The sequence below is a fragment of the Camelus ferus genome, chromosome 1, assembly GCF_009834535.1.
Source record: "Camelus ferus isolate YT-003-E chromosome 1, BCGSAC_Cfer_1.0, whole genome shotgun sequence".
Classification (NCBI taxonomy): domain Eukaryota; kingdom Metazoa; phylum Chordata; class Mammalia; order Artiodactyla; family Camelidae; genus Camelus; species Camelus ferus.
The window spans coordinates 95,940,114-95,963,491 of NC_045696.1; the positions used below are offsets into that span (position 1 = coordinate 95,940,114).

The 23,378-nt window shown below is 37.0% G+C and overlaps 1 protein-coding gene across 3 annotated transcripts; it reads right to left on the minus strand.

Moving 5' to 3' along the window:
• Positions 1 to 18,368: 18,368 nt before the first annotated feature.
• LOC102519664 (rab GDP dissociation inhibitor beta-like) lies at positions 18,369 to 22,362 on the minus strand. Of its 3 annotated transcripts, none has more exons than XM_032486277.1 (2): positions 22,358 to 22,362; positions 18,370 to 19,939 (listed from the first exon to the last, which is right to left on the minus strand). In XM_032486277.1, exon 2 carries the CDS (start codon positions 19,883 to 19,885, stop codon positions 18,614 to 18,616), a length of 1,272 nt encoding a protein of 423 aa, XP_032342168.1. In that variant the 5' UTR covers positions 19,886 to 19,939; positions 22,358 to 22,362; the 3' UTR covers positions 18,370 to 18,613. The 3 variants fall into 3 exon arrangements, with proteins under 3 accessions (XP_032342155.1, XP_032342168.1, XP_032342158.1); XM_032486267.1 differs by having other exon boundaries at positions 18,370 to 19,942; XM_032486264.1 differs by lacking the exon at positions 22,358 to 22,362 and having other exon boundaries at positions 18,369 to 19,979.
• Positions 22,363 to 23,378: the final 1,016 nt, after the last annotated feature.

The window sequence follows — 23,378 nt, forward strand, 5'->3', positions numbered from 1 at the left end:
AAGTGAGGCACAGAAAGGTATATACTATATAAGCCTATTTATATAAAGGTCAAAATTTTGTAAAAATAAATTGATGGTAATAAATAAGTGAGAATAATAGTTAATTTGGTGGCAAAAATCATGGGGAAGGAGACAAATAGGACTTCTGGGAAACTGGATTAGTATTCTCTTTTTTGATCTGACATTGTTTACATGGGTTTACACTTACAATTTGTGCTCTTTCTGTCTCTTTGTCTGTCTCTGATATTTTCAATAAAATATTAATTTAAAAATAAAAATGTATGATAACTATTAGGTGTCCTTGGGTATTTCTGGAAGCCTATGAAAATATGTTTGTTACAAAAGGCAGATTAGATTTTATGAGACAATCTATTATTGAATTATTATTTGTTCTACCTACCTTTTAGAAATATATTTTAGAAACAACATTTTGTGTTGATCATAACAATGACTATATTGTACAAATGCAGTCACCATTTAATAATAACTGAAATACAGAGAATTGAGAAAGGTTATAAACTTGGCCTAAAATTACTTTAGATAACCTTTTAAGTTTCCATTATTGCTTCTCACACTAGGAGTCTCATCTTCAAAATGTTCTGGAAAGGATTTTTTTCAAGCAGTGAGAAGAAAAGATGTGAAATTTAGATCCATTACTTGGTGGAGGCAACAGAAATCTTTGGAGTGTGAATAAGGTGAGCTAAGGAACCCCAGGAACCCCATTCAACTAAAAGAAACGCCAGCACTGTTTTAATAATCTCATTTTACTTTTTTAATGCAGCTCCCTCTATAGTAATGTATAATATTATATAAATTATAGATGTACAATATATTGATTCACATTTTTTAAAGAATATATACCAAAAAGCACAATGAAACAACAGTCCTCCAGACAGTATTTAGTTGTGACAGTGAGCATGAAAAGAAATTGTGTTCTTAAAACATCTCTCTATTTTTCTATTTTGATGGAGATCATTGTAGGTTATGAGAAGTCTGTGGAGGCTTGTGGGATGAATAGAAAATGTGAGAACTGCTGAGTTCTGTTGAAGCAGTTAGGGTCTAAGTTGAATGGGGTTTCTGATCTACCACATTACATCACTTCTGGGTGTATCAAATTCATATTTACTAAGCACCACAGAATTTTTGTGGCAGACTTCTTTTGCCCATAGTCTAACACGGAAACATGAAAACTGAGTTAAATGTTTGGTTTAAACTCAAAGCATAATAGTTCATTTCTATGTACAGAAGAAAACTCATGAACATGCATAGGAAAATATGAACTTTTTAAAACAAATGTTTCTATCCAAAACATGAAAAATTGTATAATAAAATAGTCTTTCTGCTTTAATAGAAGGCTTTTCCTCTCCTCCCTTTCTTCTCTCTCTCCTCCTCCTTCTCTATCTCTCTGTCTCTTTCTTTCTCTTTCTCTCTCTCTCTCTCTCTCTCTCTCTCTCACACACACAAGAAAAAAATAAACCCTGATTTTAAAAAAATTTTAAATTTTTTAAATGGAATTTAGATGACATGGGAAGACAGTAGATAAATGATACCATAAATTTAGAGAGCACTACTGGAAAAATGTCTGGTATAAACAAATGGAGACTGCTGCAATGGATCAAATTGGGCAATATAGCTCTTTCTTCGCTAAAGCATGAAAGATATCAGAGCGGGAAAATCAGAATGACCTCCTTGGAAATTGTACCACAGTGAAAATCATCTATAAGTATTCACACAATAAGACAAAAATTTTAGACAGAATTTTTTTTTAATGTTAAAACTTCTGGAGGTTTTTTGTTGGATGGTTAGTTGTTGGCTGAATAAGTGCTATTATAAATAATAGTTCTGAGTCACAACAAACTTTGACAGGCTTCCCCAATTATCAAATATTAAAATGATTTCAGTAAACATTTACACATTGTATACACAGAGCACATTGTTATTAATTTTTCTTTAGTCAGAAATCTTTTAGCATAATCAAAATAAGAAAAAAAGTTGCATATTTACCTTCATTTTTTTCCCTTCCTAACATTTTTTATCTCTTTGTGTAGATCTGCTTCTGTCTGGTAACATGTTTCCTCTTCTTAAAGTACCTCTTTTAAAATTTCCTGTAGTGAAAGTTTGCTGATTGAATTCTCTTCTTTTACCTTGTCCATAAAGTATTTATTTCTGTTTCATTTTTCAGTGATATATTAACTAGGCACTAGCTTGTGGAGTTACAATTTTTTTTTCTCATTCAGCACTATAGACATGCTACTCCATCATCTTCATGGTTAGATAGCTCCTAGTAAGTCTGTTATAATTCTTACTTTGTTCCTCTGTGTGTATCTTTTTCCAACTGGCTGCCTTCTAGACTTTATATGGCTCTGTGGTGTTCAGTAGTCCAGGTATGATGTGTCTAAGTGTTTTCTTCCTCCCTCCTATGTACTTCCCTCCCTTCTTCACTCTCTACCCTCCCTCCTTTCTTTCTTTTTTTCTTTTTAGTATTTATCCTACTGAGTGTTCTATGAACTTTTCAAATCTACGAAGTCTTTCATTGTTTGGGGTGATGTTCAGTCATGATATTTTCAAATATGTCTTCTCCCCATTCTCTCATTTCACTTTGGGATTACAATTGCTCATATATTACACTGTTTGACATTTCCCCATAGTTCTTGAATGCACTGGCTTTTTCCCCCCCCTTTCTTTGTGTTTTGATTTGAATAATTTATTTTGACTGATCTTTATCTTTGTTACTATATCTTTATTTCTGGCATTTCCATTTCATACTTTCTTATAGTTTCCATTTTTCTGCTGAAAATTCCACATATTCTTGTATGTTATCCATCTTTTACACTAGAACCTTTAACATATTAATCGTAATTTTCTCTTTTTGGTACCCTGCCTAATAGCTCCAACATCTGGGTTCTGCAGATTGCACTGTCTCTTGACAGAAAGTTGTTTTCATTTGAATTTTTGTGTATCTCATAATTTTTGATTGAAAGCTGGTTATCATGTGTAGGACAGTAAAGACTGAGATATACGTAGATGATATAGATAGAGGTATATGCCTGGACTTAAGCACATCTCTTCTACTATACATTTAATATGGAAAGTTGAGTCGATCTAGTCAAAAGTTGAGTAAAGTTTGTGTTTTGTTAGTTCTGTGTTTACAGTTAGCATACTACTATCTTCAGATTCCACTAACATTGCCTTGTGCTTAAGGTAGGGATTGAGTTTTCAAATATTTCTCAATCTTCCATTTTCACTCTCAAGTTTAGTCCTTTTCTATGAACCTAAACCTCAAAGGAGATCTCTGTCTTCTTGCCCCTCCCCCAGCGATAGGCTTGTTAGTTATTATCCTGTGCTAGCAAGCCTGGTGGTGGGGGGTGGGTATTCTCTGTTTCCTCCTTTAGCCTCAGTCTTAGGCAGGACCTCTGCCTAGAGTCTCACAGGAAGAGATTGTTCAGTGATTCTGCCCCCTGGCCAGTAGTTGTAGTTGACCTCTAGTGGTCTGAGCCAAGGGGAATTCCTGTCCTTTTCTCATGAGTAGAGTTTTGTTTTGTTTTCCTATTCCCTCATATGAAGCTCCAATGAGTCTAACTATGTCTGAGAAAAAACAGTATTTGCTGCCAGTCCTCTAGAGGTTTAAAGTTTTTGTTTCATAGAAAAGATAGGGGAAAGAATCCAGGCAGGGGTTTCTGTCTCCCACTGCTGTTTCCCTACCTCAGTCCTGCACTGCCAGGGGTGTCTCTTTGAGCTACTGCCCTGCTCCCAATCTGTATCATGAGAAACCAGTGAGGTCCTTGGAAAAGAGTCTGGAAGTGGGCACAAAAACAAACTGCCTTTGTGTCTGCCATTTTCAGGTATTCTATATTAGGGCCCAGAAAAGTATGGTTTGTGGGTCGATCATCTGGTTTTGTAAATAAATTTTCAGTAGAATGCAGCCACACAAATCACTTGCATAATGTCTATGGCTGTTTTTGTACTATCAACACAGAGGTAAATAGTTGCAACAGAGCCCACAAGGCCTGAAATGTTTACTATCTAACCTTTTAAGAATAGTTTTCCAACCCACAGTTAGCCTTTAACAATTCATTATAAATTTAGGTAATTTTTTTCTTACCCACTTGTTTGGTATACATACCCCCATTTCCCCCATGCTTTACCCCAGGTAAACTCACTTTCTTATATTTTAATAGAGCCACCTATTTTTCCTTAGTTTCCAGGTTGTTTATTACCCTATGAAACTCAGTTCTCTGATTGGTTGAAGAAAAGTTATGATTTTGTTGAAGTGCTGGCATTTTATAGATTTTGCAGGTTTTTCTTATTATTATACTGAAAGTGATGCTTTTCCTATTTTTCATTCTAGCAAAAGACCCTCAAGCTTTTAGTTCACTATGATATATAGTTTTTTATTCTAATCATCAGAAAGTTGATAATCAATATGCAGTATAGATGTTACAGATAGGACATAGGGAGCATCTTTAAAATTTGAGGACAAGTTTAGAAAATGACACAATCTGAACTTTATATACAAATGGAAAAGATTATCCACTGGAGAAGGTTTGTATAGCATTGTAAGCATAGTAGCTAAAATTAAAGCATTGAATCCTTAAAATGCTACAGGATGTGAATTACAATTCTAAATCCTAGTTCTTGACCTTGTTATATAGCTTCTACATTCTCAAGAGAATTTTTAAAGTATTTTAAACTAATTTAAAATGAAAACACAACTTAGCAAAATTTGTGGGATGCAGCAAAATCAGTATTTACAGGAAAATTTATATAGCACTGAACGTATATATTAGCAAAGAAAAAAGACCCAAAATCAATAATCTAGGTTTCCACCTTAGGAAACTAGAAAGAGAAGAATAAATTAAATCCAGAGTAAAGAGAACAAAATAATGAGAATTAGAGCAGGAATCAATTAAGTTGAAAGTAGGTAATCTACAGAGAAAATCAACCAAACAAAAAAGCTGGGTTTTTTTAAAGATATAAATAAAATCAATATACCTTTAGGAAGACTAACTAAGAAAAAAAGAGAGTACATAAATTACTAGTATCAGAAATGAAAGAGGGCCATCACTATTGATCCCATGGACAGTAAAAAGATAGTAAAGGAGTAGTATGAGTAACTCTGTGACCACCAATTGATAACCCAGGTGTACTGAACCAAATTCTTGAAAGAAATAATCTGCCCAAACTCACACAAAAAGAAATAAACAATCTAAATAGGCCTATATATGTTAAAGAAATTAAACCAATGGTTAATTATCTTCCAATAGAGAAAGCACCAGTCCCAGATGGGTTCATTAGTGAATTCTACCAAATATTTAACTAACAGATGATACCGATTCCCTCTTCTCTTCTAGAAGATGGAAGCAGAGGGAATACTTCCTAACTCATTCTACAAGCCTAGCATTATCCTAATAACAAAACCAGACAAAAGATTACAAGAAAAGAAAACTACAGACCAATATCTCTCATGGACATAGATGCAAAAATTGTCAGCAAAATCTTAGACAATTGACTTCAACAATGTACAAAAAGAATTATACACCAAAATCAAGTAAGATTTATTCCACGTATAAAGGTTGGTTCCTCAAAAAAAATTAAATATTGTAATTTATTACAATAACAGACTTAAAAAAGAAAAATCACATGATTATATCAATAGATACAGAAAAACATTTGACAAAATTGAACACCCATTCATGATAAAAAAAATCTCAGAAAACTAGAATGTAAGGAAACTTCCTCAAGTTGATAAAACATATCTACAAAAAAACAAAAAAACCAAAACTACACCTAATATCACACTTACAGGTGAGAAATTCAAAGCTTCCTCACTATGATCAGGTACAAGACAAGAATGTCCCCTCTCACCTCTCCTTTTCAGCATGTTGCTGGAAGTTCTATCCAGAGCAATGAGACAAGAAAAGGAAATAAAGTATACAGCTTTGGAAGGAAGAAATAAAAATCTTTGTTCACATATGACATGCTCATCTATGTAGAAAATCCAAAAGAATTGGCAAAAAAAAAAAAAAATCTTGGAACTAATAAGCAGGGTTGCAGGATACAAGGTTAATATACAAAAGTCAGTTTCTTCCTTATACACTGGCAATAAGCAAGGGGAATTTAACATTGAAAATACAGTATCATGGTAGCACCCAAAAATATTAAATGCTTAGGTATAAATCTAACAAAATATGTACAAAATCTATATGAGGAAAACTACAAAATTGATTAACAAAATCAAAGAACTAAATAAATGGAAAGATATTTCATGTTTATGGATAGGAATATTGTCAAGATGTTTTTTCTTCCAATTTGATCTACAGATTCAATGCAGTTCTAGTAAATTCCCAACAGTTTGTAGATATCAATGAACATATTCCAGAATTTATATGGAGAGGCAGAAGATCCAGTATAGCCAACACAGTGGAGGACTGACATTACCCAACTGCAAGACTCATTATAAAGCTACAATATAATATATATAATACAATATAATACAGTATTAATTTAAAAAATAGACAAATAAATCAATATAAGCCTAGAAATAGAGCCACACAAGTATAGTCAACTGATTTTTGACAAAGAACCAGAGATAGTCTTTTCAACAAATGATGCCAGAACAACTGGACATCCACACACAAAAAAAAAGAAAGAAAGAAAGAAAAGAAAGGAAAACAAAGGAAAAAGAATCTAGGCACAGACCTTATACCCTTCACAAAAATTAACTCAAAATGGATGACAGACCAGAATGTAAAATGCAAAATTATATAAGTCCCAGAAGATAACATAGCAAAAAACAAAGATGACTTTGGGTATGGTGTTGATTTGTTTGTTTGTTCTCCATTATTATATTATATTTTATTTTATTTTCCTTTTTCAGTTTTATTAGGTAGAATTACTACACTTTGCACATATACATTATATTGCATGTAAGTGCATATTTACAATATACTGCACTTTTTTTTTTTAGTTTACATGTATGTACTGATCATTATTTCTAAGAACAGATTAGAGCTTTAGCTTTTTAAACTTACATAGTTATTAAAGGAATAAAGCCAACCACAAAATAAGAATCAACAGAATGTGGTAATCCAATCATAAAGGGCAATCAGATGTGCTTACACATAATCAAAAAATTAGTCATCTAAGTTATAAATAATAAGTAGTTTATCTGTGTCCTTATTTTTTTATTTTATTTGTTTTTTAGATCCCACTTACAAGTGATATCATATGGCATTTTTCATTCTCTTTCTGGCCCATTTCATTTAGAATGACGATCTTCAGTTCCATCCATGTTGTTGCAAATGGCATTATTTTATTCTTTTTTATGGCTGAATAGTGTTCCTTTGTAGATATGCACCACATCTTCTTTATCCAGTCATCTATTGATGGACATTTGGATTGTTTCCGTATCTTGGCTATTGTAAATAGTGCTGCTGTGAACATTGGGGTGCATGTGTCTTTTTGAATTTTATTTTTCTATGGGCATATGCCCAAGAGTGGGATTGCTGGATCACATGGTAAGTCTATTTTTAGTTTTTTAAGGAACCTCCATACTGTCCTGCATAATGGCTGCACCAGTCTATACTCTCACCAACAGTGTAGGAGGGTACCCTTTTCTCCACACGCTCTCCAGCATCTATCATTTGTAGACGTTTCAGTGATGGCCATTCTAGCTGGTGTGAGATGATATCTCACTGTAGTTTTGATCTGCATTTCTCCAACGATTAGGGATGCTGAGCATTTTTTCATATGCCTATTGGCCATTTGTATGTCTTCATTGGAGAATTGCTTGTTTAGGTCTTCTGCCCATTTCTGAATTGAGTTCCTTGTTCTTTTGATATTAAAGTGTATGAGCTGTTGTTACATTTTGAAAATTAGTCCCTTGTCCGTTGCATCATTTGCATATATTTTCTCCCATTCTGTAGGTTGTCTTTTCATTTTGTTGATGGTGTCCGTAGCTGTGCAAAAGCTTTTAAGTTTAATTAGATCCCATTTGTCTGTTTTTGCTTTTATTTTATAAGGAACCATTATATAAAATATATTTTAAAAGCTCTTAAAACTCAACAATAAGAAAACAAACAACCTGATTGAATAATGTCCCAAAGACCTTAACAGACACTTCACCAAAGAAGATACATGGATGGCAAATAAGCATTTGAAAAGATGCCACACCGTAAGTAAATGTGAACTAATTAAAAAGGAATAAGGAAAATGCAAATTAAAATAACAGTGAATATCACTACACACCTATTAAAATGGCTTTGGACAACAATGGCTTTGAATAGCATCAGATACTGGCCAGGAAGTGGAGCAACAGGAGCTCTTATTCATAGCTGTTGGGAATGTAAAATGCTACAACCACTTTGGAAGACAGTTTGGTGGTCTCTTACAAAACTAAACATGTTCTTACTGTACTATTCAGTAATCTTATACCTTGTATTTACTCAAAGGAGTTAAAACTTATTTCCACACAAGAACCTGCACACAGATGTTTAAAACAGCTTTATTCACAATTGCCAAAACTTGAAAGGAACTAAGATGTCCTTCAGTAGGTGAATGGATAAATAAACTTGTACATCCAGACAATGGAATATTATTCAGCATTATAAATAAATAAATAAATAAATAAATAAATAAATAAATAAATAAATAAATTTTTTAAAAACCTATTAAGCAATGAAAAGACACAGAAGAAACTTAAATGCATTTTAGCAAATGAAAGAAGCCGATCTGAAATGGAAACAAATATTATTCGAACTATGTGACATTCTTGAAAAGGCAGAGCTATGCATTCAGTAAAAGAATCAATGATTGGGGGAGGGGTAAAGAGTAGGATGAATAGGTAGAACACAAAAGATTTTTAGAGTAGTGAAAATATTCTGCATGATTTGTGATGGTGGATACATTTGTCCAGACCCTTGGAATGTAAAACACCAAGAGTTAACTGTAAGGTACACTACAGACTTTGGGTAATAATGATGTGCCAGTGTGGGTCAACCAGTTGTAACAAATGTGCCACTCTGGTGGGAGATGTTGATGATGGGGCAGACTATGCATGTGTTGGGGCAGAGAATATATGGGAAATCTCTGCACCTTTTTCTCAGTTTTTTGTGAACCTATAACCAATGTACAAAAACAAAACAAAACAAAAATGTTTTAAAACTTCCTAAATATCAAAAGAAATGCCAAGAAAAACCCCACAACAATTGTCCCTACTGAAAGTATGTGTATCCATACATATACTTCTATATATAGAAACATATAAACAAAATAAATGTAAAATAACATGACTGACCTGGGCCAAAGGTGCTGGTTGCTTGATAAAATATAAATAGGATATCATATCTAAGAAAAAGTTCAGATTAACTACCAAAACAAAATACAAGTGTGATCTGTGTGTATAGAAATATCCCAAAAAGGAGATTCAGAAAGATGAGGATGCCGACTGGAAGATGTCAAACAAAACTCTAAATAAATAAATAAATAGAAGGCATCATAATACTAATTTCAAACAAGCACAGTTTAGCCACCAAAGTACAAAATGAGACCAAGAAAAGTATACTTTGTAATTCTAAGGACTAAAATGCATAATGTTAAAATGTTATTAATAACTATACATAAAATAGGATAGCAGCTACTTTATAAAGCAGAAACTAGAGGAGATGAATAAAGAAAGAGAAAGACATAAACTAGTAGAGTAACACACTCCTCTCAAATCTAGTAAAATCAAGTGAAAAAAATTAGAAAAGATATCAGAGTTCTAAATAATACAATCAATAACGTAGACTGTATAGGAAAAAAACACATTAAACTCTGTGCCACAGTAAAAAAGAACATACTTTTTATTCAAATGGACATGGAACATTTGTGAAAATTGCCTGTTGCTAAGTCTACAACAAAGCCTGCTTTAAATTTTTAAAAATAAATATAGTGGGGGAGGGTACAGCTTAGTGGCATGCACGACGTCCCAGGTTCAACCTCTGTTATCTACACCGAAAGTAATAAATAAATAAACCTAATTATCCCCCCCCGAATTTAAATGAATAGAAAATAAATAAATAAATAAATAAGTAAGTAAGTAACTACCTATCATGATCATTTGAAAACATTCACGAATGCTTTCATATTCCTAAAGTCCGCAGATGATGTCAGTATTCCTTACCTTTGCACCAGGGCAAGACTCTGTGACTGCATTTTAAATTATTAGGCCTTTAGAAACAGCATTTGTGTCTGAGTGGTAAGGTCTTATAATGTCCTGATAAAAATGGTGGGACAAATTGTGTTTCAGCACTCAGCATCACTGCTGTGCCTTTTTATACTCTCCTCTGGTGTCACACGGCTGGAAGCTTAGGAACTACATTTTCCATGGTTTCTTCCTATCAGACTTTAGTACAGCTAACAAATGAGACGTACATGGTGACATTCAATAGGTGGAAAGAGGCTGAACGTATTCTTGCTGTAGAAGCACTATGGTAGACTAGCAGCTGCGGCTTGCTGAAGCTACCTCAGAGTGCATATGCTTCTCATTCTTCATTCCAGGGCTGTGAGGTGGCTGTGGCTTCCTGCACTTTCCTATAATCTCCTTAGTCCCTATACTAAATTCCTTTCTCTTTGAAATATTTAAAGTAGTTTTGTTTTCATGACTAAACGCTGACAGATACACCAGAGGGCAATTGGGGGGATTCCTTACCTTGCACATTAAGCTGGTGTAGCCCATTCTTCCTGAGCCAGAAAACTGCTAATTTGATGTCTGGGAACCCAAGGCTGCTGGGATACACTTCTATTCTCACACCAGCACTAAGTGGGGAAATGAAGAAAATATTGCTGTCCTAAACTTTCCCCTTTCTTGAGGTCCTGAAGCTAAAGGGAGATGAATATTTTCAACAAAAACTATATGGTTGAATGCCAGGTTATTAAAAACAGAAGCAAAGCCATGAGTTTATAGAGAGAGTAATTTGTGCCATGAGTCTTCCCTAGAGAGATATATCAAAATCATGATTCAAGCATTTCCACGTCCCCTAGCCAAATACTGTCTAGGAGTGTCCCAAAGCCCACTTAAAACCCTAACAAGAGGATTTTAATATCAGTAATTTAATTCTGAAAGAACTGAGGTCATTGTTTTGTTGTCATAATAAAAGAATGGTGGTTTTCACAGTGTCTGGGAAAAAAAAGAGGAAGAATATATCCGTGTGTTTTCATGTTCTGCCCAGGAGAGAGCATGCCTGTAACAATTAGCATTGACTTTTTACATAAAAGTATGCTTAGAGAGAAGAATAATTAATCGTAATCATAAATATAAATTTAAGAGAGGGGGAGTTCTTCCTTTGCTCTGTTTTTTCTATGCACCTAGACAGCTTACAGTTTAAATATCTGAGAGGGCCATCTACCAGAATAGAGAGTTCTTACTCTTCAGACAAGTAGATCAATAGGTAACATAAGATGGAGGCCCAGAAGAAAACAGAGCGGTTTTGTTTTAACATGTACCTCAGACTTGTTTTAATCATGTATGGTAAGACCAACAGACACAGAAATGTCTGTTGTGAAGAATGAAGTTTTATACTCACAGATCCCTAGAAACAGGAGATGTAGCACACCAAGCAGGAGTGGGGAGCCACACCGGGAAGCACTGGGGTCAATCTGGGGTCCAAGAAAGTAAGAGGAAACCAGAGGCCAGAGCCTTTGTTATGATTTTTGTGGGAAGGAATGATCAAGGCAGGGTAAGCTAGGATAAGCAGGTTTAAGGTTGCCTGGTTTGAGTAATGTCAGCAGGCTCTGAGGTGTAGAGGTTGTCCTGAATGGTCTGGTACCTCACCCTAGAGCTTGTCGGGCAGGGGAACATTGGCTAGGAGTGTAAGAGTCTACTCGAGGAGGGGTTGGGATCTGGGAAAGGGAAGAGGGTCCTAGACTGGTTGTTTGCATACAAAAGGTATACTCCCTGCAAGATGTTTTCTATCTCTAGGAATAGTTAATCTGAGAGGGACAGTGTCTTTAAAGTCAGTGAGGCCCCAGATACCAAAGCATCAAGAACACAGAAAATAACAACATTAAGTTAATAAAGTTTCTTTTCTATTAGAAACCATACACCCCAGCATGCATTCCAAAATTTCTACATAGACCTGGCATAGACCAGGGATGACAATCTAGTTAGAGGTGGAGTGATTCGGATTCTCAGTTCATTCATATGGATAATCAAATGGCTCAGAGGAGGGTTTATTAAAAGGCTGTAAAGCTAGCAGGCCAGAAAGGAGGCACAACTGGGCCTCACGGGAAAAGGCACTGGGATCTAGGAACCACTGAAGATGCGAGAAGTTTCACCTGCACGCTCTCTCGCTCTCTCTCTGTCTCCAAGACCACGTATAATCCTGTATCCCATTTATTCCACTCATCTTCCCTGATGGTTGGCTATTCTGCCCAATCTTTGATAAATTTAGGAGAATGGAAGTGGCTGCCGTAGGCTCAATTCTATAGAGCCATTTAATTCATAGGCCCCACACTCCTTTGATTTTAGACTCTGGGTCTCAGCAAATATATTTGGTAACAGGCTAGCCAACAGATTGGAATCCACTGGGATAGGTGTTAATCTCTAGTCCAGTCCTTCATGGAGAAAGGTGATGACATGATACAGACATGACCAGAGACCCCCATCTCTTCAGCAAGGGTGTGTGTGGGGCACAGTGCCTGTTGAAGTGAAGAGGACAAGACAGGCCCCCTGAAACTATCAACTACAATAGTATGTCCCACTGCCATAGGAGTTTATCAGTCACCTCCACTGGGTTAATTTTTCTTGGCATTTAAGAAATTGCTAAAACTCTGACAGGACTTCTGGCTATTTATTCAAGGAGAAAGATGGTAGCAATGAATACTTCTCACTGAATATTTCTAGGTCTCTGCCTCCTGGGCACATGGTATAATAGAACTTTCTGACACCCAGTGGTTGGTTGAGGCCATGTAACTATTCTGGCCAATGAGCTAAAAGTACAAACAATGTATGCCGCGTTCTGGCTGAACACTTACTTCTCGGTGTAATATTCTCTGAGCTCTCTTTCGTCCCTTTCATGGCAGCATGTTCTTGATAGTGGCCACCCTATCAGCCTGGGTCCCAAAATAAGGACAACATATAATGGACATGGATTGTAACTAGAGCAAGAGCCAAATTCACTCTAACATTTTAAAATGGAGCTAAATGTCCAAGTGAATTTTACTGTTGTTGGCAATGACTCCAGAGCACTTGGGTATTCTAGCAGAAAGGCAGGTTGTTGAGGACATGGATGGATCTGAGTAGGATTAGACTTGATGGCTGCTGAGGTCTCTTTCAGGTTTAAAAGTGTTCTTCATCTTGGTAATGAAGCTCATAGAGAAAGCTGAGCTCTCCACTCAGAGTTCTTAGCTCTTACTTAGACACAGGCTTTTCTGAAACCTACCCACAGACCTCCAGTTAAGAAGGCCTGAACTTTATGGTTTTGTTATTTTAATTAGTTGGTGCCTAAAAGCTAAGCAGGATGTCCTGAGACATGAGAAGCAGAGGCATGAGCCTTTATGAGCAGCACCATGGAGGAGGAGCAGAAGGGAAAGTCATCCTCAAGGCCAAGGCTGTTTATTCTCTCTCCTAAAGGACCACAGGGCAGGAAGAGCATTTCCCTGGAATTAAGAAGCCTATGGCTCTAGTCTGGCTTTTGGTACTGACAAATAGTGTAACCCTGGGCAAAAATCTTCCACTCAAGTTCAGCACCTCAACCATGAAATGGGGCAGTTTGATCAGATGATCCGCAGGGTCCCTTTAATAGTCTGTGTCCCCTTTTTACTAGAATATGAGGACAGGACAGGGCTTAAAGGCATGTGTTCAGAGCAGAGGAAGGTCAAAGCTGCACATGTGGGTTACATTTACAATGATTTATTTGTTTAATTTAAATAAGAAATAGTCATGCACTTAAATATTTAAACAGTACAAAAGATTGCATAATAATAAGTAAAAAATTATTCCTCCTACTCTGTCTTTCCCCATACCCTGGATTCCTTCCCAGAGGCCACTAGAGATATGCACACACTATTACACCTTCCCCTTTTTTTTTAACAGCGAATGGTAGCAAAATACAGGCATTAATTTGCTCCTTGTTTAAACAAGGAGTACTTGGAATAAATTCCATTAGTACACACACATCTTTTTCATTCTCTTTAAAGGCCACAAATTATTCCATTACACAGATATAAAAAATTAATAAAACTATTCCCTTGTTAATGGATACTTGCATTTATAAAAAGGTAACTAAACTGTTGCAGGATCAATGTTTTGTACAGATGAGCCTCATGGAGGGAAGAAAATACTTTGTTTTCTAGGGATTCTTAGATTCTTCATAAAAGAGGTAAAAAGAAATAGCATGGTTTTGTCTGAGAGAGTATACATTTCTCATTTAGACAACTATTTAATCTATGTGCCTCAATTAGATTTTTTTTTTTGCTTTAGTGAAAAACTAATGTTTAATTTTTTAAGAGAAAATTTATCACTAATCTTTAAGTGTCATGAGATGTTTCTGAGACTCTCTGTGGGAAGCTGCTTATAGTTCTGATTGCTGCCTGTCATTGGTGGGCTGTTTTCAGCAAAATTGAACCAACATGTTTGACAGGAAACAAATTACAAACAGATTCTCTCAGAAATGTTAAGCAGACTTTATAAAAGAATGTATATCCTCAGGGTATCTCAGCCTGAAATATGTTGGCTCATTTTATATAGAAAACAAGGATGTCATGATTTTCTTCCTTGGAACAACTACAACAAATGGTTTTGTGAATCCTGAAAACTTTCCAACAAACTAAGATTCAGAGGCTATCTAATTTTAAACTCTGCTGGGCCAAGAAGCCAACGTGGTGAGAAAACAGTCTATGTGGGTCATTTTTTTTTCCTGATTAATTTGTTTCTAACATCTTGTAGCTTAAACAAACGACATACCACAGATGCTAAAATTCCAAGAGATGATGTTGGTATGAAGAAATACACAGCATAGCTTATTCCCTTTGCTTAAGAGCCTGTGGAAGGGGAGCAAAAGGCAGGGTATTGCATTATCTGTTATAGACCTATAACTTGAATAGTCTCAGACCTCATCAGCTTGTATTTATGGAGGGGATCAAATTTACATAGTGACTTACATTTCATTGGCTCTAGCCCTTGTTGCATAAGACATGTATTTCATGTAACATGTCCACCCCCAATAGGATCCCTGCTGCCAACTCTGGAAGATTTCCTTGAATTCCCAGGAATTGCCTTGCATATATTCAGATGTGTCCTTCTTTAACCTGTTATTATCATTTATGCTGCCTGAGAAGAACTGGTTAAGCTGCAGCAGAGGACATGACTGCCAGTCGCTGGATCTGCACATCCCAGAGTCACAAAATAAGCAAACTCTTCAGGAGTCCAGGAAGCCCTCATGGCGGCCTCAGAGAGTGCCGTCTGGAGAGTACCTCATTCACACAGCACTTCCTGCACAACTCTCACTTAGCTCTGGGTTAGACTTGGCCATCTGCACACCACACCATCTCCTCATAAACCGATTTGACAACCTTTACCTGGAGCTCTGTTTTCCGTAACTCAGATGACCCAAGGACCAACTGGGGCATCCAATACAGGCATATACCAAGCTGTCACCCGAGTCAATTTTGGAATCATTTTATCTACTAATCACACATGCAAAGTCTTTTCCTCCAGCCAGATGCCTTCTTGGTAACAGCTATTTGTCAAAGTAGTCTGAATTCTACTTTAGAATAATCTGAGACCACCCCCACCCCACCCCCACCACTCACACATTTCTCCAACCCTCCCCTCCAAATCTTCTTAGCCACCACAATTATATATCAGAATATGCCTTTATTTCACTCTAACAATTACCTTGATCCTATAAAGCATTTTTAACACATTTCTGCAATAAATTAAGGAACTTTTCTAAATGTACGAAGTTAATCTATACAACCAAAATAATCGTCTTCTAGAATTTCCAGGTTTTTAAAAGATTCATGGGTTAATTATTCTCCCAATAGTTGTTTCACAGCACACTAATTCCTTTACAGGGTTTATTCGTGGTTTTACAATAGGCATATACTCCACAGATTCTTTTTATTCTAAGCTTTCTCAGTGATCAACTCTTTGGATGCATTTTCCTTGGGCATGTGGTGCCACAGTGGAGGAGCGCTGCTGTGGAATTGTCAGTCATCATTAACTAGAAAACATTCTGCCTTCAGATGCATGTTTACAGTTTCACATATGTTGGCAAAATACTTTGATGGCAGTTTTATTTTGTTTTTCCTTCTTTGCATCATTCTTCTAGCCTGGCCAGAAGGTTTCTTCTAACTTGTGACTGTAATTAGCCCAAAGAACCTAGAAGTTGAGTTGTTTAAATTACCTGATTTATTCTCCTCAGTGCAATGAAAACATTTTTTCTGTAACTGAAGCCTTAAGGCCTTTTCCATGCCTCATATCTTTTAAATGAAGTTGGGCCAACACTGACTTCAGCATTACATTCCTGAAATTCAGGAGGTGAGAAACATGGGATTTTATATAGACTGTACATGAAAAATAGACTCTGTCTCCTCCAATTCTCCAAAACACCTCTTAACAGACTCCTTCTGTTGCAGGAATGCCAGCTCATGGGTCATGGGTCAGAAATACACTCCACCAGAGATGATAAATCTGAGTTCTGCCAGAGCATGCCAAACATTTTCTCTGGCAAGCTCTTCAAGATCTCATGACCTGCCCAGACCATTTTTTTTTAATGTATACTTTTATTGAAGTATAGTCAGTTTACAATGTTGTGTCAATTTTTGATGTACAGCATAATACTTCAGTCATACATATACATGCATATATTCTTTTTCGTATTCTTTTTCACCGTAGGGTACTACAGGATCTTGAATATAGTTCCCTGTGCTATGCAGTATAAACTTGTTTTTCTCTTTTATGTATGTTAGTTAGTATCTGCAAATCTAGAACTCCCAGTTTATCCCTTCCCATTCCCTTCTCCTGCTGGTAACCATAAGTTTGTTTTCTATGTCTGTGAGTCTGTTTCTGTTTTGTGAATAAGTTTGTTTGCCTTTTTTGTTGTTGTTGTTGTTAGATTCAACATATAAGTGATATCATATGGTATTTTTCTTTCTCTTTCTGGCTTACTTCACTTAGAATGTCACCAGGTCATTTTCTGCATCAAGTAGTAGGAAAATATTTATTCAGGTGGATGTGACAGCAATTATTAAACCCCATTAGTAGAGAAAGAGTATATGGTTGGCAGCCTCTTGGGTAGGCATTACCCACATTTGTGACCTTTCATTTTATTTTTTCCTGTCAAGCCTGGGTAATTCTTACTGAAGCCATCCTGAAGAAAAATTATAAAACCTCTGAAGCTTCTCTCTCTCTCTCTTTTTCTACCTTTGGTACCTCCTTTTAATCTATTAAAATTGAATAGAAGCCAAGCATGAAATATAGCTTATGGAAATCTATCATTTAAAAAAGGAAGAAAGAAAAAAAGAAAAAGAAAGATAGAAAAAGAAAAGTTACACTCCAACTGGTAAACAGGTCTCTAAAATGCAAATAATATACTGAAGAGGAATTAATATTAAACTCAAGGGAAATGTTTAAATTTAGTCATAAACAAAGAGATTAGTTTTAGCAAGCAAAGATCTCAAAGTAGGGGAGTGTCACTATTTCCACACAGGGAAAATAAGCAATCCACTTACCCTCCATGGATTAGAGTTCCTTCAGAAACAGGATAAATCTAGGCCTTTGATGAGTTCTTTCCAGAGAGATCTAAGCCTGTCCAGAAAGAGACTAATGAAACTCTTAAAGCCAGTTAACTAATGCTTCTTTTTTTTGGTTTCCAGGGGGGCTTTATTTTGCAGTACAGACACTGCTGGAGTGGGGGCTCTGTCAGGTCAATACTGCATCGCAGCTTGGTCCATGGAAAAGGCCACACCTGGGATACAAAAGAAGCTTCTAGGTTTACCTGCTTTATGATGGGTCTTTCCCTCTGCTCTCATCAATCTTACTAGGTGAAACACCACACACAGGCTTCCTCCAAAATGACTCAGAGGCTGGAGTTCATTAGAATTTGAGGCCCACGTAAACCAGACTCGTGGCCGTGCTGCCTGGGCACTGCCGTAATACTTGACAGACATGTAAGGGGACGGGGCATGGTAGGGGATGCTGTCCCCAGTGATGGAGAAGTCAATTCCAATCTCCCTCCTCCGCGTCCGGAGGGCAGGTGGCAGGTGGCACGCAGTCCGCTCTGGAGCAGCAGAAGCAGTAACAGCAAAGGCTACACTGATTAAAAGATACAAATGCCGTATCAAGTTCTCTGTATCAGTATCACAATGTTTTAAAACTGATCCTTTGCTAGAAAAAAACAAGCCAGTGTAGGTTAAATTGGACAGAATGTGGGCACCTGCCAATTCTGAATAGCCACTCCATGAAAACAAGTTAATACATGATGTTAGAAAGGGAGGAACGTTTACTGGTACAGTGCTCTGCAGTCTCTCAGTTCTGATCACAAAAGCAGGCCTTACAACACTGATTTCATACAATATGCGTCATCTGCCTAAGTTTACGTCTGTCCTGACGGCGGCAGCTGCGTTGCTGCTAGTCTTCCCCATAGATGTCGTTTTTCTTGCGCTTCATTTCCTCAAAGTCAAACTCGGACCCTGTCATCCTCTTGTAGATGTCCTTGATGTCATCACACGCTGTCTCAAAGTGAGTGGTCGCATCGTACGTGCGGGATATAAAGATCTGACTTTCTGTCCCTAGATCTTTTGGTACAAAGAGGTCACTGATGCTAACGAGTTTCTGCTCGAGCAGCTCCAAGAGCTCCAGAGCTGGTCTGATTTCCTTCTTGGGCTCCTTGGTCTCCACGGTTGTGCTGACGATGGCGATGTACTTGCCCCGCACGGCCACGTTGTGTGCGGAGGAGATCATGCAGACATAGATGTCTGACTTGCAGTTGACCTGGTTCTGCGGGATAATGATCTGGCAGGAGTTGGCATCGCTAGTGTTCTTGATGGGGTGGCTGACGATGCAGATCACTCTGATCACCTGGCCCACTTTCTCTACTCGGTCTTTCATGTAGCTGGGGTCACAGATGAGCTGTTTACAGCGAGCGATCTCTCCTTCAGATTTTACACCAACCACTTTTCCATTCTGCACAATGATTTCTTCGATCGGTTTATTCAGTATGTAGGTGCCCCCATAAATAGCACTCAGCCTTGCGAATCCTTGTGGCAGTTCTCCAAGGCCATAGAGGGGATAAAGGTAGGGGTTTTTGCCATATCTTGCCAGAGACTCACTATAAAGTTTAATCCTGTTAATGGTTTCAACACATGGCTGATCTAAATAGTCATCAGTCCTGTAGAGCGCCAGCGCGTGCCCGGTGAAGTCCATGACATCCTGGCCCAGGTTGAACTTCTTGTACACCTTTCGCATCGCTGTCTTCCCAGGGTCGATGCCCTCCAAAGTTCTGGGGTCTTTCTCATCGAAGCTGGCAACAAACACCAAGAATTTTCTGAAGCGACGTTTTTCAAACAGCCCCATTAAGCTAGATGCCAGGGCTTCTGCTTCAGTGGAAGGAACCTTGTAGATTTTTCCTCCCTTATAGACAAAACTCCCTTCAGTCACTTTGAAATCCAGATAGCGAGTGACCTCTGTAAAAAGCGGCATCTTACCCAGCTGACCATTAGCCATAAGGAACTTGGGAATCAAGTCGACATTCCAGTCTCTTCCTCTCCCCATTGATGCTGGTGGTGCTCCAGGTATTTTAAATCTTTTGTATAAATCTTCCAGCAGCATTATAGATGCACTTTCTCCTCCATAATACAGGTTTCTATCCATGTGAAGAACTTTCTTTCCATTCACAGACATTATCCCCGACAGGATACACTCCGTCAGGCCGGTGCCTAGCACAATCACGTCATACTCCTCATTCATGGCAGGGCCAGGCGCGGACGGTAACTAATGCTTCTTTATCCTACATGTTGAGGATTCTGAGTCACCCCTAAGAATTTAATATCCTCTCTTCATCCTCCGTGTCCCCTCTTCCTACCATTTTATTGGTCTTATTTATTTACACATTAAACAAATATGTGTTTTCTCCCCTAATCCAAATTCTCACTCTTCCCCAATCTCTAAAAGTATTTCCAAGTGCCATTTGCATAAGATGACCATAGAATTCATTGTCCAAACTAGAACATTTTAGCCAGGACAAATGGTAAACCACGCAGGGTCCCAGGGTATTAGATATAACCCATGACAACTCTGTGAAAACAGGAACTTACGCTCACCCTCCTTACATAGCAGTACTTAATAAACAAACTACTCTACATTTTTATCCTGGAGCTTAGCTTTTCTTTCCATCATTTCCCCTATCACTCTCTCAAAAGGGTGGAGAGGGGAGTATGTCAACATCCCTCTCACTCCCCAGTATGCTTGCCAACTAAAACCTTACCTCTTTGAAACAAATTTTTTATGGCTTGCTCCCCCTCCACTGCCAATTAATTTTTCTAGCAATCTTACTGCCATTTACTAAGCTATCTTATAGTTAGTTCAGTTTTTCTTTTCTCTTCATTTTTTAGCACTTCAATGTCTAAGTGGAAAACCCGTTCTACATCATAATCTCTCTGTTCCTTGTTTTCCTCAAAGCTCCTGTGGGAAGGTAAGGAAAAGAATGCTCCTTAAGCAACTATTTTAGCCTACTCTCTCTTTTTAGCAAGTTATGATTCCAAAGACCTTTTACATCTTGAACAGCTTCACAACCTTTTCATCCACGCTAGTAGCACTTTAACCTGTAACATTCCCTTAAAAAAATTGTAAGTTTTCTATGAATCTAATTGGAGTACACCTCGTTTAGCAAAATTCACACCTACAGTTATTTTCAAACAGGTCCCTCTCTAGATTCAATTAGTACTACTTTGCTTAGGTCAGGCTGCTGTGAAGCAAGGTCTTATGATTCCTAGAAGCTCTGTTGTTGCCTAAAGTTATACCAGGAACCACCCCCTACTTCTTTCAGAGGTCTTAACATAAGTTCATTTAGTCACATCCTTGATTTGAGCTATTCCTTAGTATCTATCTTACTTTGATAATTTACTGAATCAAGTGCGTGAAGATAAGAAGCAGCTTTATTTTCCAGTCCTCTAAATTCTCTGTAAATTCTGCTTACAAATCAGCGTTTTCTCTCTCATCTCTTTTATGTAGTATTTTATCATATGCAGCTAAGAAAAGATACCTGACAGTTTTAACATTCTGTGTGACAATATCCCTACTCAAGTCAAAAGTCACTGAGTACATTTTTTATTTTTCCAGTTCCCACAGGTGACAGTTTTACAAATTGTTTTGCCACTATTTAACATGGGACACAATTTTTCCAGCTTGCTGCAGCAGTTTCTTTACTTCTCTTCCAGTTTTTGTGAACAGTTTCCTTGCCACTTAATAGCCTGTATCTGCCACCTAAATCAGAAACCTATGCTATGTATAAGTTTTTTCATAGTAGCATCCTACTTCAGGATACTGAATTTGTATCAGTTATCTATTGCCACAATAATGCTCCATAACAAATCATCCCAAATCTTAGTGGTTTAGCTAGCAACCACTTACTATTTCTCACAGATCTCTGGATAGGCTGGGCATCCTTGACACCTGTCAAATTGGCACTAACATTTGTTAAATAAAAAAATTCAAGCTAATATTGGATGAAATTCTAGAAACATTCCTTGGGCTTTGTACAGTACATGGCTTGAATTTGTTCCAAGGAAATAAGGTCTCAACTAGACCAATACTTAGGACATTTTCTGGAACAATTCAAAGGTTGTATATAACATTTTCTGTTATAAAATAAATAAGCTATGGGGATGTGATCAACATAAGGAATATGATCAATAATATTATAATAACTTTGGGGACAGATGGTTAATAGACTTATCATGGCAATCACTTTGTAATGTATGCAAATGTCAAATCACTGTGTAGTACACCTGAAACTAACATAATAACATAAGCCAACTCTATTTTAGTTAACATAAATAAATACTTTTTTAAGTACTGAAGCATAAGATACCACTCAGCTCATCACAGGCTCAGAATTATACATAAAACGTATTTAACTTTTGTGTTTAAGGGAATAAAAGAGATGCTATCCACTGAACAACAAATTACTCTGCAATCCAACAGACCATTCTTTGGTTACCAGTGTGGTGTGAGTCTGAATGACAGCGCCAGGTTAAACCTGCTAACACACAAGTGAAGTGGGCAATCCTGAGCTGGGGTGTCAGAGGCCAGACTGAATCATGCAGGGTTATTAGCCAGGGGCTTAGACAAGCCCATTCCAAGGAGCAGAGCCACGTAAGAGCACAAAAGGAGCCATATCAGCCCTAAGATCAAGGGACGAATATGAAATCATAGGCAACAGAACAGCCAAGAGGTCAGAAACCAAGAACAGGAACAAATCAGGAAACGGACTACCCCCAGAAAGTTAAAAACAAATGATAGGATCAACTCTAGGGTCCATGGCCACAACTGTATTTGATGCTGGCCATGTGAAGTCAGAGCTATCAGATTAGCTGAGTTAATGGCTCAGGGCATGGTCAGAGAATAGAAATGCAAAATGAACAAACAAACAAAAACAAAAAATTAATTAAAAAACACAAAACAAAACCAAAAAATCCTCCTTTGAAAAAATCAGGTTTCTTAGTATATCTAGAAAAAGATTTAGTTGGCAGCCATATGGCCCACCCCCTTCCTCAACATTCACCAGCACCCCCAATCAGAAAAAGAACGTTTTAAATAGTCCTTGTGAAATTAAATCATTTAAGAATTAACTTTGCCAAGTTGGATGCTTTCCCTTACTGTATCCCAAGGATATGTGTAGAAACCTCATATGCCCTTTTTCTTGTACGACAAAGCTCTTGGAATTTGCTCTTTTATATTGGCACATGTACAGTAACACTTTAAAAAAATTCTCAGTTAAAGATCATCAAAGATATTCTAGCAACTTTCATAACATGCCATCATTTTCAACTTCTTGATAAATAGAAATGAAACCTAAATGTTTGACCACATGGAGACTACAGCATAAAAATATACTAATCTTACAGGAAAAGAAACTTAATAAGATATATCTAGATTAGCTAACAAATCCTAAATTGTACTGCAGAGAATCTGTTGATATGCAGGTTTAGACAGATGTTCAGATAGTAGATTGAGTACATACATTTATTTTTTCTGCCTCCCAGGATTCCATTAAAATCATATAAAAGAGCTATCTAAAAAGCATGTTATTCAAGGACAAAAGGAAAAGGAAAGAAAATGACAGTCACAAAATTTCAGCAGCTATAAGAGAAATGGATAAGTGACAACTGATTTA

Coding starts and splice junctions, on each gene's coding strand:
- LOC102519664 (XM_032486264.1), bottom strand. CDS start 19,951: ATGAATGAGGAGTATGACGTGATTGTGCTAGGCACCGGCCTGACGGAG.